The 17,513-nt window shown below is 42.9% G+C and overlaps 1 protein-coding gene across 2 annotated transcripts; it reads left to right on the top strand.

Annotated features, from left to right (window-relative positions):
* Positions 1 to 10,110: 10,110 nt before the first annotated feature.
* On the top strand, positions 10,111 to 16,815 carry ttpa (tocopherol (alpha) transfer protein). 2 transcript variants are annotated; one of them, XM_058412982.1, is made up of 6 exons: positions 10,111 to 10,363; positions 10,583 to 10,813; positions 12,821 to 12,974; positions 13,169 to 13,362; positions 13,605 to 13,715; positions 15,115 to 16,815. In XM_058412982.1, exons 2-6 carry the CDS (start codon positions 10,610 to 10,612, stop codon positions 15,307 to 15,309), a joined length of 858 nt encoding a protein of 285 aa, XP_058268965.1. In that variant the 5' UTR covers positions 10,111 to 10,363; positions 10,583 to 10,609; the 3' UTR covers positions 15,310 to 16,815. The 2 variants fall into 2 exon arrangements, with proteins under 2 accessions (XP_058268965.1, XP_058268964.1); XM_058412981.1 differs by lacking the exon at positions 10,111 to 10,363 and having other exon boundaries at positions 10,533 to 10,813.
* The last annotated feature ends 698 nt before the right edge of the window (positions 16,816 to 17,513 follow it).

The following is a 17,513-nucleotide window of genomic DNA, read 5'->3' as shown; positions in this document are numbered from 1 at the left end:
TTCAAAGGATGCAAGATGCTACACACTACCAATGGGATGTGATGGTACAATCATCAAGCATGCCACACAGCAGTATGCTGAAGGAGTGGAATTAAAGCAGCAGAGGCCAGCAGACTGCTCCTCCATGAACGCCTAAACATGCAGCAGAACATTTTCAGCCTGATCCATCCAGAGCAGTACAGGAGATCCTTCAGAGTCACAGCTCTCAGACTGTACAACTTCTCATGAACACAGTCACCTTATGATCATCACCTACACTACAACCACTTTACTTCCTTTTGTCACTAATTAGTGTCTATGTTATTATTAGTTTATTAAATACAGACAATGTTCTGTACTGTGTTCAATGTGCATGGATTCTATCACTGTCGTTTCTGTTGTTTATGGTTCTGCTGCAAGAAAACAAGTTAATCTAACCCTAACCCTAAACCTAACTTTATCTATCTATCTGTCTGCCTGTCTATCTATCAATCTATCACCAGGGTCATGGGTGGTCAAGGCTCACTGACACACGTGGGGAGGGAAGGCTGGCCCGTGTGATCCAATCCAACAGATCAGCTACTGTTGCTCAAACTGCTCAAGACGTTAATGCTGGTTATGATAGTAAAGGGTCAGAATACACAGTGCAGGACAGTTTGTTGTGTTTTGGCAGCAAAAGGGGGACCAATACAATATTAGGCAGGTGGTCATAATGTTATGCTTGGTTTTATATGTGTGTGTGTTTGGAGTCACCACAGTGGATCATCCAATCTACATATCCAATTTGGCCCAGGTTTTATATTGGATGTCCTTCCTAATGAAACCCTCCCAATGGCTGGCATGGTTCCCTGCCCAGGTATCAGACCCAGGCCGTGGTGGTCAGAGCGCAGGATCCTCCCACTGGACTATATATTTCAATACACATTTTTAAACCATAGTTAGATAGGATGTATGATTTTTTTTATATGCCTGGGATAGTGTGTAGGGAGTGTAAGCTGGTCAAATTGTACATGCCTTTTTTCTGGCTTCATAGTTGTGTTATTGAAAATCTAATACAAATAAAAATAAATCAATAATAAGAGCACCATGTATGCTGCTTATAACTCCAGCACTTCTGATATAAAACACTTTTCTGGTTCCATACATCTCTGTTTGACTCTCTGTATTATTCAGGAATGTTTAGTTCATACTGATTACAGCCCACACTTTACTACTGATCTACATTACACATGTTCAGCACTCAGCACACGCTCTTCTCCAGAGACACCTACACAACTGTGAAAGCCTGGACACTGGTCCACTACGACAAAGAGTAAGAAACCCATTAAAAACTTTGTCGGGAGAAAATGCAGGAAGAAGATCACACAGACAAAAATGTGTTTTTAGTTGAAGTCTTTAAGGAAGCAGTAGGTTTTTAGACAGTTTTTAGGTAGAATCAAAATAACAAATCGGAAAACACAGTGACCATTCGGATAAAGCATTAAAGGTAGGTGGAGTTTGTGAATGGAATTCTGACCGCTGAGACAGTGGTCACTCAGGATCTACAGTCCAGCAGGCTGCAGCAGTAGAAAGTGGATTGGTGTGTGTATGAACACAGCTCTGCTCTTATAGCGCTCCTTACATCTCTCTCTCTTTCTCTCATTCCTGCGTTCTTCTGCTGTGTTTTTAGAGATAAACTAATCTTTACTCCAACATCATCCAACATTATACTGACCATATGAACGTCCTTCTTCACAGTAGCACTGAATGAAGTCAATTTCCTTATAAATATAAATGTTTGTTATTTTCTTTAAAAGATTTAAAGTTGCACTAAATGGTTTAAAGTGAAGGCAGATCACACATGTACAAGAAATAAAGTTACATAGACAATTTCATACTTCCTGTATATCCTGACTGACCGATGTCTCGTCCAATCGGAGGTCAGAATTCCATTCACAAACTTTACCGTACTTTTTGTCTGAATTCTCCTTCTGTTTCCGGTTTTGTGATATTGTTTTGCACACAACACAGCAGTGGTTAGTGCGGGCAGTGATAAGAGCTTTGAGGTAAGAGAGTACTGGTCCGTTTTTACACTTCTGGACAATGAACAGCTGGAATATAGAACAGTTCATGCAGATGAGCTCCTGTCCATGATGAGACCTGAGCAGGGTCAGTGTGTCTGAGAGAGGGCAGAAACTAGTGTTTCATATCTACAGTAATGTGGACATTGGGCATGTTTACAGGGCTACCCCACATGGGTAATGGGACTGGGAGTGATGTATTGTGTGTCTGTAGCTCTGAGCTTCTGAATGTCCACATCTCTGCTGAGGTTCTCCTAGAAGCTCCACAAGTACTCACTCATAGAGCCGGTACCTTCTGAGGAAAATTTCACTGTTATCAGTATTAAACATATACAGAGTTTATTCTCGACACGTTACTTTCGTGAGTCAGTTGTGCAGTGGCATTTATGAGCTAGTTAGTGTAGATAAGTTTCTGTGTGTGTGTGTGTGTGTGTGTGTGTGTGTGGTCTCTCTGCTCCATGTGTTTGACCATGTGTCAGGAACTCAGGACAGACTGCTGTATCTTCTTATGGCAGGTTTAGCAGTTCATTATCTCCTGTTATAACCAGGCTTTTCCACTGCATTAACCCCCCCCCCCACACACACACACACAATGGACATTGTCTCAAAGCAGCTTTACAGAGGTATAGAAACAACTCCGCTCATCAGTGGCGTTTCCATAGTAACATTGTACATTGGAATGTGTTTTATTCACAATTTCATGATAGAATAAAAGTTAGATAGATAGATAGATAGATAGATAGATAGATAGATAGATACTTTATTCATCCCAAAGGGAAATTACAGTTTCCAGCAGTATCCACAAACACACTACATCCACAATACTAAAATACTAACATGTTACTGTAATGTGTGTGTGTGTGTCTGTGTGTGTGTCTGTGTGTGTGTCTGTGTGTGTGTCTGTGTGTGTGTGTGTGTGTCTGTGTGTGTGTCTGTGTGTGTCTGTGTGTGTGTGTGTGTCTGTGTGTGTCTGTGTGTGTGTGTGTGTCTGTGTGTGTCTGTGTGTGTGTGTATGTCTGTGTGTGTGTGTGTCACTGACACTCTGTTACACTTCAGTTAACACAAATTTAATCATAAAAAAGATTTGTCATAGAATTAATCTAGAGATAAACATCACATTGTGTAAACATGTCTGATTTATTATACCTCACACACACTACACACACACATCACACTACACACACACACACATCACACTACACACACACACACATCACACTACACACACACACATCACACTACACACACATCACACTACACACACACACATCACACTACACACACACACACATCACACTACACACACACATCACACTACACACACACACATCACACTACACACACACACATCACACTACACACACACACACATCACACTACACACACACACACCACACTACACACACACATCACACTACACACACACACACATCACACTACACACACACACATCACACTACACACACACACATCACACTACACACACACACACATCACACTACACACACACACATCACACTACACACACACACATCACACTACACACACACACACATCACACTACACACACACACATCACACTACACACACACACACACATCACACTACACACACACACACCACACTACACACACACACATCACACTACACACACACTACACACACATCACACTACACACACATCACACTACACACACACACATCACACTACACACACACATCACACTACACACACATCACACTACACACACACACATCACACTACACACACACACCACACTACACACACACTACACACACATCACACTACACACACACATCACACTACACACACATCACACTACACACACACATCACACTACACACACATCACACTACACACACATCACACTACACACACACACACCACACTACACACACATCACACTACACACACATCACACTACACACACATCACACTACACACACACACACCACACTACACACACACTACACACACATCACACTACACACACATCACACTACACACACACACACCACACTACACACACACACATCACACTACACACACACTACACACACATCACACTACACACACACACACCACACTACACACACACACTACACACACATCACACTACACACACACATCACACTACACACACATCACACTACACACACACATCACACTACACACACACACACATCACACTACACACACACATCACACTACACACACACACACATCACACTACACACACACACATCACACTACACACACACACATCACACTACACACACACACACATCACACTACACTACACACACACATCACACTACACACACACACATCACACTACACACACACACATCACACTACACACACACTACACACACATCACACTACACACACACACACACATCACACTACACACACACACACCACACTACACACACATTACACACACATCACACTACATACACACACTACACACACACACACACATCACACAAATTACACACACACACATCACACACACTACACACACATTACACACACATCACACTACATACACACACTACACACACACACACACTACACACACACACATTACACCATCAGGAAACAAACAAACCTCAGCATAAAGAAAGAAATTCAGCTATAAACACTCGTCCCCTCAGCAGTCTCTCTTTATTCTCTCTCTATCAGCTATAAACACTCGTCCCCTCAGCAGTCTCTCTTTATTCTCTCTCTATCAGCTATAAACACTCGTCCCCTCAGCAGTCTCTCTTTATTCTCTCTCTCTTCAGCTATAAACACTCATCCCCTCAGCAGTCTCTCTTTATTCTCTCTCTCTTCAGCTATAAACACTTTCCCCTCAGCAGTCTCTCTTTATTCTCTCTCTATCAGCTATAAACACTCGTCCCCTCAGCAGTCTCTCTTTATTCTCTCTCTCTTCAGCTATAAACACTCATCCCCTCAGCAGTCTCTCTTTATTCTCTCTCTCTTCAGCTATAAACACTCATCCCCTCAGCAGTCTCTCTTTATTCTCTCTCTCTATCAGCTATAAACACTCATCCCCTCAGCAGTCTCTCTTTATTCTCTCTCTCTTCAGCTATAAACACTTTCCCCTCAGCAGTCTCTCTTTATTCTCTCTCTATCAGCTATAAACACTCGTCCCCTCAGCAGTCTCTCTTTATTCTCTCTCTCTTCAGCTATAAACACTCGTCCCCTCAGCAGTCTCTCTTTATTCTCTCTCTCTTCAGCTATAAACACTCATCCCCTCAGCAGTCTCTCTTTATTCTCTCTCTCTATCAGCTATAAACACTCATCCCCTCAGCAGTCTCTCTTTATTCTCTCTCTCTTCAGCTATAAACACTTTCCCCTCTGCAGTCTCTCTTTATTCTCTCTCTATCAGCTATAAACACTCGTCCCCTCAGCAGTCTCTCTTTATTCTCTCTCTCTTCAGCTATAAACACTCATCCCCTCAGCAGTCTCTCTTTATTCTCTCTCTATCAGCTATAAACACTCGTCCCCTCAGCAGTCTCTCTTTATTCTCTCTCTATCAGCTATAAACACTCGTCCCCTCAGCAGTCTCTCTTTATTCTCTCTCTCTTCAGCTATAAACACTCATCCCCTCAGCAGTCTCTCTTTATTCTCTCTCTCTTCAGCTATAAACACTTTCCCCTCAGCAGTCTCTCTTTATTCTCTCTCTATCAGCTATAAACACTCGTCCCCTCAGCAGTCTCTCTTTATTCTCTCTCTCTTCAGCTATAAACACTCATCCCCTCAGCAGTCTCTCTTTATTCTCTCTCTCTTCAGCTATAAACACTCATCCCCTCAGCAGTCTCTCTTTATTCTCTCTCTCTATCAGCTATAAACACTCATCCCCTCAGCAGTCTCTCTTTATTCTCTCTCTCTTCAGCTATAAACACTTTCCCCTCAGCAGTCTCTCTTTATTCTCTCTCTATCAGCTATAAACACTCGTCCCCTCAGCAGTCTCTCTTTATTCTCTCTCTCTTCAGCTATAAACACTCGTCCCCTCAGCAGTCTCTCTTTATTCTCTCTCTCTTCAGCTATAAACACTCATCCCCTCAGCAGTCTCTCTTTATTCTCTCTCTCTATCAGCTATAAACACTCATCCCCTCAGCAGTCTCTCTTTATTCTCTCTCTCTTCAGCTATAAACACTTTCCCCTCAGCAGTCTCTCTTTATTCTCTCTCTATCAGCTATAAACACTCGTCCCCTCAGCAGTCTCTCTTTATTCTCTCTCTCTTCAGCTATAAACACTCATCCCCTCAGCAGTCTCTCTTTATTCTCTCTCTATCAGCTATAAACACTCGTCCCCTCAGCAGTCTCTCTTTATTCTCTCTCTCTTCAGCTATAAACACTCATCCCCTCAGCAGTCTCTCTTTATTCTCTCTCTCTATCAGCTATAAACACTCATCCCCTCAGCAGTCTCTCTTTATTCTCTCTCTATCAGCTATAAACACTCGTCCCCTCAGCAGTCTCTCTTTATTCTCTCTCTCTTCAGCTATAAACACTCATCCCCTCAGCAGTCTCTCTTTATTCTCTCTCTCTTCAGCTATAAACACTCATCCCCTCAGCAGTCTCTCTTTATTCTCTCTCTCTTCAGCTATAAACACTCGTCCCCTCAGCAGTCTCTCTTTATTCTCTCTCTCTTCAGCTATAAACACTCGTCCCCTCAGCAGTCTCTCTTTATTCTCTCTCTCTTCAGCTATAAACACTCATCCCCTCAGCAGTCTCTCTTTATTCTCTCTCTCTTCAGCTATAAACACTCGTCCCCTCAGCAGTCTCTCTTTATTCTCTCTCTCTTCAGCTATAAACACTCGTCCCCTCAGCAGTCTCTCTTTATTCTCTCTCTCTTCAGCTATAAACACTCATCCCCTCAGCAGTCTCTCTTTATTCTCTCTCTCTTCAGCTATAAACACTCGTCCCCTCAGCAGTCTCTCTTTATTCTCTCTCTCTTCAGCTATAAACACTCATCCCCTCAGCAGTCTCTCTTTATTCTCTCTCTCTTCAGCTATAAACACTCGTCCCCTCAGCAGTCTCTCTTTATTCTCTCTCTCTTCAGCTATAAACACTCATCCCCTCAGCAGTCTCTCTTTATTCTCTCTCTCTTCAGCTATAAACACTCATCCCCTCAGCAGTCTCTCTTTATTCTCTCTCTCTTCAGCTATAAACACTCGTCCCCTCAGCAGTCTCTCTTTATTCTCTCTCTCTTCAGCTATAAACACTCATCCCCTCAGCAGTCTCTCTTTATTCTCTCTCTCTTCAGCTATAAACACTCGTCCCCTCAGCAGTCTCTCTTTATTCTCTCTCTCTTCAGCTATAAACACTCATCCCCTCAGCAGTCTCTCTTTATTCTCTCTATCTTCAGCTATAAACACTCGTCCCCTCAGCAGTCTCTCTTTATTCTGTCAGCTATAAACACTCATCCCCTCAGCAGTCTCTCTTTCTGGTCTGTTCCTGCCTGAGCTGCTGTTATAGAAAACTAATCAACACTTTCAGAACAATCAGAATCCAGAACTCCACAGCTCTGCTAGAATACACCATCGGTTTTGTAGAAGACAGACATAATGACGATATATAATGAAAGAAATGTATTAATTGGTGTGTTTGAGGACAGGAGGCTCCGCTCTTAGCATTCACCGCGTGCCTTAATTGATTACACATTAAATCAAGGTGCGCTGCGAACACGCAGAGATGAAGTCTAACACCTCTCACCCCCATCTGTAACACCTCAACATGAGACTGTAATAACACCTCAACATCAGACTGTAATAACACCTCAACATCAGACTGTAATAACACCTCAACATGAGACTGTAATAACACCTCAACATCAGACTGTAATAACACCTCAACATCAGACTGTAATAACACCTCAACATCAGACTGTAATAACACCTCAACATCAGACTGTAATAACACCTCAACATCAGACTGTAATAACACCTCAACATCAGACTGTAATAACACCTCAACATGAGACTGTAATAACACCTCAACATGAGACTGTAATAACACCTCAACATCAGACTGTAATAACACCTCAACATGAGACTGTAATAACACCTCAACATCAGACTGTAATAACACCTCAACATCAGACTGTAATAACACCTCAACATCAGACTGTAATAACACCTCAACATCAGACTGTAATAACACCTCAACATGAGACTGTAATAACACCTCAACATCAGACTGTAATAACACCTCAACATCAGACTGTAATAACACCTCAACATCAGACTGTAATAACACCTCAACATCAGACTGTAATAACACCTCAACATCAGACTGTAATAACACCTCAACATCAGACTGTAATAACACCTCAACATGAGACTGTAATAACACCTCAACATGAGACTGTAATAACACCTCAACATCAGACTGTAATAACACCTCAACATGAGACTGTAATAACACCTCAACATCAGACTGTAATAACACCTCAACATCAGACTGTAATAACACCTCAACATCAGACTGTAATAACACCTCAACATGAGACTGTAATAACACCTCAACATGAGACTGTAATAACACCTCAACATCAGACTGTAATAACACCTCAACATCAGACTGTAATAACACCTCAACATCAGACTGTAATAACACCTCAACATCAGACTGTAATAACACCTCAACATCAGACTGTAATAACACCTCAACATCAGACTGTAATAACACCTCAACATCAGACTGTAATAACATCTCAACATCAGACTGTAATAACACCTCAACATCAGACTGTAATAACACCTCAACATCAGACTGTAATAACACCTCAACATCAGACTGTAATAACACCTCAACATCAGACTGTAATAACACCTCAACATGAGACTGTAATAACACCTCAACATCAGACTGTCAGTCTCTCAGACACCAAACACTGCTCAAATTCTGATGGTCAGCATTAAAAATCACACACACACACACACACACACACACACACTCACACACACACACACTCACACACACACACACACACACTTATGGGCATGAGCATATAAAATGCAGTGATTTTATACTGACATATTAGATGCAGAAAAACACATTTAGGTGATAATCATTACAGTCTTTACATCAGAAATCTCTCTCACACACACACACACACACACACACACATTCACACACACACACACTCACACACACACACTCACACACACACACTCACACACACACACAGGATTTGTTTGTGCTGTATTTACAGGGTGCTGATTTTACGTAAACAGAATCCAGAATATTAATGTTAATGTAAAGAAGACAAACCGGAAGTCATGAATAGGTTTAAAAATGCTGACCACAAACCCAGAGAGGCGTGGAATTCTTTTCTGATCAAAAACATCAAACGGATCAAAATCACATCCCGACAAGAGCATCGGTCATCTCCACACCGCGAGCCTTCTCATTAATGACGTCATTAAAAAATAAATGATTATTGAGAGAAAATGGCGAGTGTTTCTGAGTGCAGGGTTTAATCCTTCAGCAGCTCCATTCTTCTCCTCAGTCATGGAGGATTTCTGCTGGATAAAATCACCTACCTGACATGAAGAGGAGCTATCACACACACACACACACACACACACACACACACACACAATGCTTAGCAAAACAAAAAATACACACACTGCTTTCACAGGGTGAAGTAGAGGTATAAAATAAAATAAAATAAAATGACATAAAATTAAAGAGAAATCAGAAATAAACCGAGGCTGTGTGTTTAAACCGAAACCGCACGAGGGAGCGATGCCGCTGCTGCTGCTGCCGCCGCTGGGGGTGGTGACGTCATCATGCAGCCCGGTTGGTGCGCGTGCAGGAAACAAAAAAAATCCCGCCGTCCATCCTGAAAAAAATAAACAAAAACACATCGCAGTGTCTCAATCAGTGTCCTCAAATCATCCTCAGGGGACAAAATGACCCGTGTACACTGCAGGAATGTGTGTGTGTGTCTGTGTGTGTCTGTGTGTGTGTGTCTGTGTGTGTGTGTCTGTGTGTGTCTGTGTGTGTGTGTCTGTGTGTGTGTCTGTGTGTGTCTCTGTGTGTGTGTGTGTCTGTGTGTGTGTCTGTGTGTGTCTCTGCGTGTGTGTCTCTGTGTGTGTCTGTGTGTGTGTGTGTCTGTGTGTGTGTCTGTGTGTGTCTCTGCGTGTGTGTCTCTGTGTGTGTCTGTGTCTGTGTGTGTGTGTGTTACTCAAAACACAGATTTTTAAAATATGCTCTTTTAGAAAACCAGAGACATTTGGAGAACATACAGGAGGGAATGTGTGAAAGTTTAGTGCGTTACAGAGGTCAGTACCAGGCTCCGAGTGACCACAGTGACCATACCACTCTACACACACAACTAACAACTACACAACACACACACACACACGTGGGATATGGATCTGTACTTTTTTTTTGCTAAGCATTGTGCAATGAGGTGTGTGTGTGTGTGTAAGGGCACTGTGTGTAAATGTTTTACTAAAACTCCAGCAGTTGGTCTGTTTAAAGCTAAACTTGTGTTCCAGACACTCAGCGTCTTGTCTGAACCTCAGATGGTCATGAAGGCTTCTGAACCTGGGAATGTTTCGGAATTGAATGACCTTCCACTGGACGCCGAGCGGATAGAACCCTATCTGCTGAACCTGCGACAGCGAGCGGAGAAGGAGCCGGTCATTAGACCTCTTCAGGATTTATCTGATAACTTTCTGATCAGGTTTCTCCGAGCAAGAGATTTTGATGTGGAGCTGGCGCTGAAGGTCAGAACATCTGTACACTTTTTTTTATCATGTGGAACCTCTCAAAGGGAAATGTTCAGAACTTTACTGTAATTCAGAGGGTTGAAGACATTTTGAAGACAGGTTTGCCTCTGAGGCTCTGAGGAGTTTTAGACAAGGTTCATGAGTGTGGTAATGGTACTTTACGGCCCTGTGGTCAGTTTATCAATAAACATCTTTACAAAGCACATCTTTAGGACCGGACTGAGAGAGTAAACACTGTGAGAAGCTGTGTGATCATGGTGTTTATGACAGATTTAGGTTCTGCTGTGTGGATAATGGGTTTTTTCAGTAGGTGTGTTGTGATGTTCATTAGGTTGATAAGGTTGATGCTCCATATTTAACCTCCATCACATATATCTCATCTTATAGCAGATTGAAGTACACTATGATTTAATGGGAAGGAAGATTAATGCTCACTGGTAACTAATTTAAATAAATGTTGGATTTAATTATCTTCGGCTATTTGAGGATGTTTTGTTTATTTATTGGCCTAGCTAGCTGTCGCTACGTCTTTAGTGAAACGTTGACCCTACAGAAGGCCATAATCCATCTGTCAGGTGCATTTATCCAGAGCAACGTACATTTAACTCATTTATACACCTGAGCAGTAGCTGGTTAAGGGCCTTGATCCAGCGTCCAGCTGTAACACATTGGTAGGGTGAGGATTTGAAGTTTGTCTCCTACACTACACACTCCTCTTCTCTTTCATTGGTACGTTTTATGAATCTAGCAACGGAAGAGATTCTGCAGGTCATCATGTCCTGCAATCCTACCAACTGCCCACAGGATCCAATCCCTTCCACACTGCTCCAGACCATCTCAACCTCCTGTGCTTTATCACTTCTACAATCCGTGGCTCCATAACATCTGGTCATGTACCAGCTGCATTCAAGAGAGGCTACTTGACTGCTTCTTCTCTCCTGACCTCCCTGATCCCTCCTGATGCCCTACGTTTGGGTGGAGTCTCATCACTTGATGTTCCACACTGCTGCTAGGGATGGCTCCTTGTGGAGTCTGGAGATACATGGGGCTACTGTGGACAAACCCCTTGGAGACTATGGTGTCGGTTTTGCGCTCTGGTCATCATCACTGAAGGTTTGAAGGCATTGGCAGGAAGGAATTAGTGTTAAATCTGTAAGAAATGATGTTGATTTATAAGTCAGACTGGTTGCAAAACATCACTTGACTATAATCAGCTGTAGACAGGACATTATTTATTATCACATGCTCCAGTGTCACCCAGATGAGGATGGGTTTAATTTTGGCTCCAGTTCTTTTCAAGGTTTCTTCACGACTTCAACCTTCCTAAGTTCTCCCACACCACCACAGTGCAGCTCTCCCTCCACGCGCTTCCTGTATCTGCTGCATCAGATTTAAAGCACTTATGCTTTGTTACAAAGCCATAATCGGACCAGCACTCTCTGACCCTGGGCCATTTATCACACCCGGCATTGCAGCACACTCCCTCTGATCCTCCAGCACGGCTCCACTGTTCCCAGTTTCAGGATTTACTCCTTGATAAAGATTTCAGAGCACTTCTGTAACTCACTCTGGATAAGACCTTCTGCCAAATGCTGTAGATGTGAAGGTGAAAGAACCGACTGATCAGTACCAGGTGTGTGAGGTGGGATAGATCCACATTCAGAAAGATATTTATCAGATTGCAAAAAAAATCTTGTTTTTGCTGTGAAAGCAGATCAATATCCGTATGTCCAAACAACACGGTCCTTAGTTTGCATTCCTGATCTTTCCTGATAACTAGTCTTGTGTCCAGAACAACATCTGGCCAGAAGCTCCTGTGATCTCGAGGGCTTCGTCCCCACCGAGAGCCTGTAGGAATCTCAGCAGTGCTAAATGTGCGCTAACTCTGAGACACGAAGTGAAAATATGAGAGAGAAATGTGACCATGAAGAACTATCAGTAAAAACCTGCCTGAGTTCTCAGAAACATTCCTGATTTTTACACATTTATGATATTTCTCCACAGCTATTGATTAATTATCATAAATGGAGACAAGAGTGTCCTGAAATAAGCGCTAACCTGCGACCGTCCTCCATCATCGGCCTTCTGAAAAACAATTACCATGCGGTTCTCAGGTCCAGAGACACTGCTGGGAGCCGAGTGTTAATTTACAGGATCGGTCAGTATTCAGATGTTCAGACTGTTCATTTTTACTCACTTAGAGAACATTTTTTTCCAGAATAAACACTGAGCTCTTGTAAGAGATGATGAGATTATTTTACCAGCATAACATAAACACTGTAAAAGGTTTGTGAGGACCTGAGAAAAACTGACATATGAAAAACCATGTTTATTTCATCGGTCTGTTCTCAGGTCGCTGGAATCCGAAAGAATTTTCAGCGTATGAAGTTTTCCGGGTCAGTCTCATCACGTCTGAGCTGATTGTCCGGGAGAGTGAGACTCAGAGAAATGGACTCAAAGCTATTTTTGACCTTCAGGGCTGGTGTTTCTCCCACGCCTTCCAGATCACCCCTTCACTGGCCAAAAAGATCTCCTGTGTCCTCACGGTACAACATTTCACTACTCCATAATTTATAAAAGCTAATAAAGTATTTAAATGTGTTCACTGGGTATTAATAATTACTGCAGGAATAGTTTAATGTTCATTTTCCAAAATTCTATATTTTATCCTCACTGTTTGTCTTGTGTGTATAAAACCTCTCACAGAGCACTGTACAGTGAGAAGAACAGAGTATTTTTATTATTTTGATGTACATGTATAATCCTGTTTTCCTTCTGGTTTTCTCAGGACTCGTTTCCGTTAAAGGTGCGTGGGATCCACTTCATAAACGAGCCCCGGTTCTTCCGTCCTGTGTTCACCATGATCAAACCGCTCCTGCCGGACAAAATTAAACAGAGGGTCAGTAAACTTCACCTTTAGACTTTGTCCCTTATTCTCTAATAATCAGTGTTTCCTTTACACGTATAAAACTATAGTTCTGTTAATGACAGGAAATGACCAGAGGTGTAGAACATTAAAGGTAAATAAAGAGAACCATCACAAACCTATAAATTAAAATAAATAAAGTTATAAGAAGAATAAATGTACATTTCTGGTATTTGGCATACACCCTTTTCCTGAGCCACTTACATTTACACAAAAAAAGGGTTAGGGGCCTAACTCAGTGGACCTGGGATTCAAACTCACAACCTTCTGAGCTGTAGGCCAACGCCTTCACCACTAAACTACCACATCCCACAGTAAATGACCATCTGGTTCTCTCAGGAACAGCTGCAACTGGCACTGTGTTGATTCAGCACTGGTCTCACCAAACCCCTTAGATCCAGACCATCAGCTCTGTGTGTAGACTCCATCATCCTGGACATACACAGCACCTTACCACACTGTCACACAAACTATCTCAAACAGGCTGAGGGAGAGCTCTTCAACCTCCTCTGATATTTCATAAGACTATTACAACTTTCCTGAAGGGAACCAACACTGGCAGGAGGGGAGGACCAGGCAGAACACCCAGAACCTTCCAGCTGGTGGATGGGGTCTGATCTTACCCCAGGGGGCAGTTATCCCACAGCCCTGAGGCAGCACGCTGTTACAGCATGAATTAGTGTGCATGGTTATGATCTCTAGCTGATAGGTTACTGACCACAAACACTGTCCTTCTATGAGGAATGTGATGAGACATGGTCCAGGATGATTCAGTCAGGTTTTCTGAACAAAAGCGGGAATTTCAATTTTCAGCTCCCCGTCTCCGCGCTCCCGTCTCCGCGCTCCCCGTCTCCGCGCTCCCCTTCTCCGCGCTCCCCGTCTCCGCGCTCCCCGTCTCCGCGCTCCCGTCTCCGCGCTCCCCTTCTCCGCGCTCCCGTCTCCGCGCTCCCCTTCTCCGCGCTCCCGTCTCCGCGCTCCCCTTCTCCGCGATCCCGTCTCCGCGCTCCCCTTCTCCGCGATCCCGTCTCCGCGCTCCCCGTCTCCGCGCTCCCTGTCTCCAAGCTTTAACAGCTGTGATGTTGTTAGTAAGCAGCTTCACAGAAATCCTGATAAACTGACCTGTACTGTAAAGATCAGACACACCGGGCAGTCCGTGTGTGATGGTGTTGAAGGTGTCCAGGTGAGTCTCATCTGAGGAAATTCCACAATGACTCTATTTTAATAAAGAAGACATAAATGCTGTTTTTTTTAAGAATCACCTTCTTCTCCACATCTGATACTGACCACACCTCTGTGTCCATGACCTCAGCACTCAGCTATGAGACACTGTAGATGAAGAGGTGTTTATAACAGAGATGTGTTTGTATTGCAGATTCATTTCCACAGCAGCTTCTACACAACGAGCCTCACTCACTTCTTCCCTGCGTCCATCCTCCCGCTGGACCTGGGCGGCTCGGGGCCAAGCGTGGATGAGCTTTGTGAGGAGTGGACGCAGTACATCCTGCAGGCCGAGGACTACCTCCAGGGTCTGTGTGTGGATTCAGGAGGCGACGCGTCTCAGAGCTGATGACTTCGTGGTCTTGCTGATGTCCTGGATGAACTTTTACCTGCTTATAGAAATGAGAATTTATTAAAGGTCTGCGTCTGTTTCAGGAAGTTCGTTTACAGAGAAGAATCCTTTGTGGTTTACACTTTCTGTGATGTTCCTCCGTCATTAACCGAAATCTCTGCTTTATACTCAAGTTTTGTACCAAATTTCAGGAGATAGAGGTTTTAGATTCGGGTCTAGGAGACTTTCTGATATTATGTCTATAGAGCTTTAAAAAGTGGAACTTTACAGAGAAAAAAATGAGTTTAAAATTAAGTTACTATTTATCCCACTGCAGTGTGTGTGTGTATAAATGTGTGTGTGCGTATGTGTGTGTATGTGTGTGAGTGTGTGTGTGTGTGTGTGAGTGTGTGTGTATAAATGTGTGTGTGTGCGTATGTGTGTGAGTGTGTGTGTGCGTATGTGTGTGTATGTGTGTGAGTGTGTGTGTGTGAATGTGTGTGAATGTGTGTGTGTGTGTGAATGTGTGTGTGTGTGTGAATGTGTGTGTGTGTGTATGTGTGTGTGTGTGTATGTGTGTGTGTGTGAATGTGTGTGTGAATGTGTGTGTGTGAATGTGTGTGTGTGTGTGAATGTGTGTGTGTGTGTGTGTGTGTGTGAATGTGCGTGTGTGTGTGAATGTGTGTGTGAATGTGTGTGTGAATGTGTGTGTGAATGTGTGTGTGTGCGTATGTGTGTGTATGTGTGTGAGTGTGTGTGAATGTGCGTGTGTGTGTGAATGTGTGTGTGAATGTGTGTGTGAATGTGTGTGTGAATGTGTGTGTGTGCGTATGTGTGTGTATGTGTGTGTGTGTGTGTGAATGTGCGTGTGTGTGTGAATGTGTGTGTGAATGTGTGTGTGAATGTGTGTGTGAATGTGTGTGTGTGCGTATGTGTGTGTATGTGTGTGAGTGTGTGTGAATGTGCGTGTGTGTGTGAATGTGTGTGTGTGAATGTGTGTGTGTGTGAATGTGTGTGTGTGCGTATGTGTGTGTATGTGTGTGAGTGTGTGTGTGAATGTGTGTGAATGTGTGTGTGTGTGTGAATGTGTGTGTGTGTGAATGTGTGTGTGTGTGAATGTGTGTGTGTGTGTGAATGTGCGTGTGTGTGTGAATGTGTGTGTGTGAATGTGTGTGTGTGTGAATGTGTGTGTGTGTGTGTGTGTGTGAATGTGCGTGTGTGTGTGAATGTGTGTGTGTGAATGTGTGTGTGTGTGAATGTGTGTGTGTGCGTATGTGTGTGTATGTGTGTGAGTGTGTGTGTGAATGTGTGTGAATGTGTGTGTGTGTGTGAATGTGTGTGTGTGTGAATGTGTGTGTGTGTGTGAATGTGTGTGTGTGAATGTGTGTGTGTGTGAATGTGTGTGTGTGTGAATGTGTGTGTGTGTGTATGTGTGTGTGTGTGTGTGTGTGAACTTTGTGCTTGTATTTAAAGGATAAACACACCTTGAGTTTTCTGTCAATAATAAAGTGCAGTTTGAGTCCAGCGTGTGTTTAGTGGTCAGTGTTTATCAGGAGTAATGTGATTTTCTCTGTAAAATTAACTGACTGAAAGTCACTGGTCACTTCATTCACTGCGGAATTCCAGAAAAATATTATTTACAGAGAAACAGCAGGATCTCCAGCGTACTGTTAAATAATCACAGACATTTAACACAGGAGAAACATACACAGGGTCAGGAGGAGCAACAGGAGGCTGACACACACACATTTACACACACACATACACACATACATTTACACACACACACACACTTCTGTACTCCACAGTGACAAAAAATAGAAATTAATACCCTGAAGCTCTGATAAAAGGAAAAGATTTCATCACACACAGAGCACTGCAGCCTCAGAGCTGTTACACACACTCAATCAGTGTATGTGTGTGTGTGTGTGTAAATGTGTGTGTAAATGTGTATGTGTGTGTAAATGTATGTTTGTATGTGTATAAATGTGTGTGTGTGTGTGTGTGTGTGTGTTTAGATGATCAACAAATCCAAACAGAAATGTAGTTAAAGCTTCACACAGATGCAGGACATTACTGTGAATAAGAGAGATGATAACTTTAAGAGACTTTAAGAGAGATGTAGTGTAAAGTTTATTGTCTGAACAACACACACACACACACACACATACACACACACATATTAACATGTACATGAAACCCCACTCTTCTGGTATTGAGTG

Source organism: Hemibagrus wyckioides, linkage group LG17, assembly GCF_019097595.1.
Source record: "Hemibagrus wyckioides isolate EC202008001 linkage group LG17, SWU_Hwy_1.0, whole genome shotgun sequence".
Lineage (NCBI taxonomy): Eukaryota > Metazoa > Chordata > Actinopteri > Siluriformes > Bagridae > Hemibagrus > Hemibagrus wyckioides.
This window is presented reverse-complemented; position numbering and strand designations above follow the sequence as displayed.

What these genes read in the sequence shown, in the direction of transcription:
- ttpa (XM_058412982.1), top strand. Translation starts at nt 10,610, where the DNA reads ATGGTCATGAAGGCTTCTGAACCTGGGAATGTTTCGGAATTGAATGAC. An exon ending in ATGTGGAGCTGGCGCTGAAG is followed by an intron (nt 10,814 to 12,820) that starts GTCAGAACATCT and finishes ATTTCTCCACAG; the next exon opens with CTATTGATTAATTATCATAA. An exon ending in AGATCTCCTGTGTCCTCACG is followed by an intron (nt 13,363 to 13,604) that starts GTACAACATTTC and finishes TGGTTTTCTCAG; the next exon opens with GACTCGTTTCCGTTAAAGGT.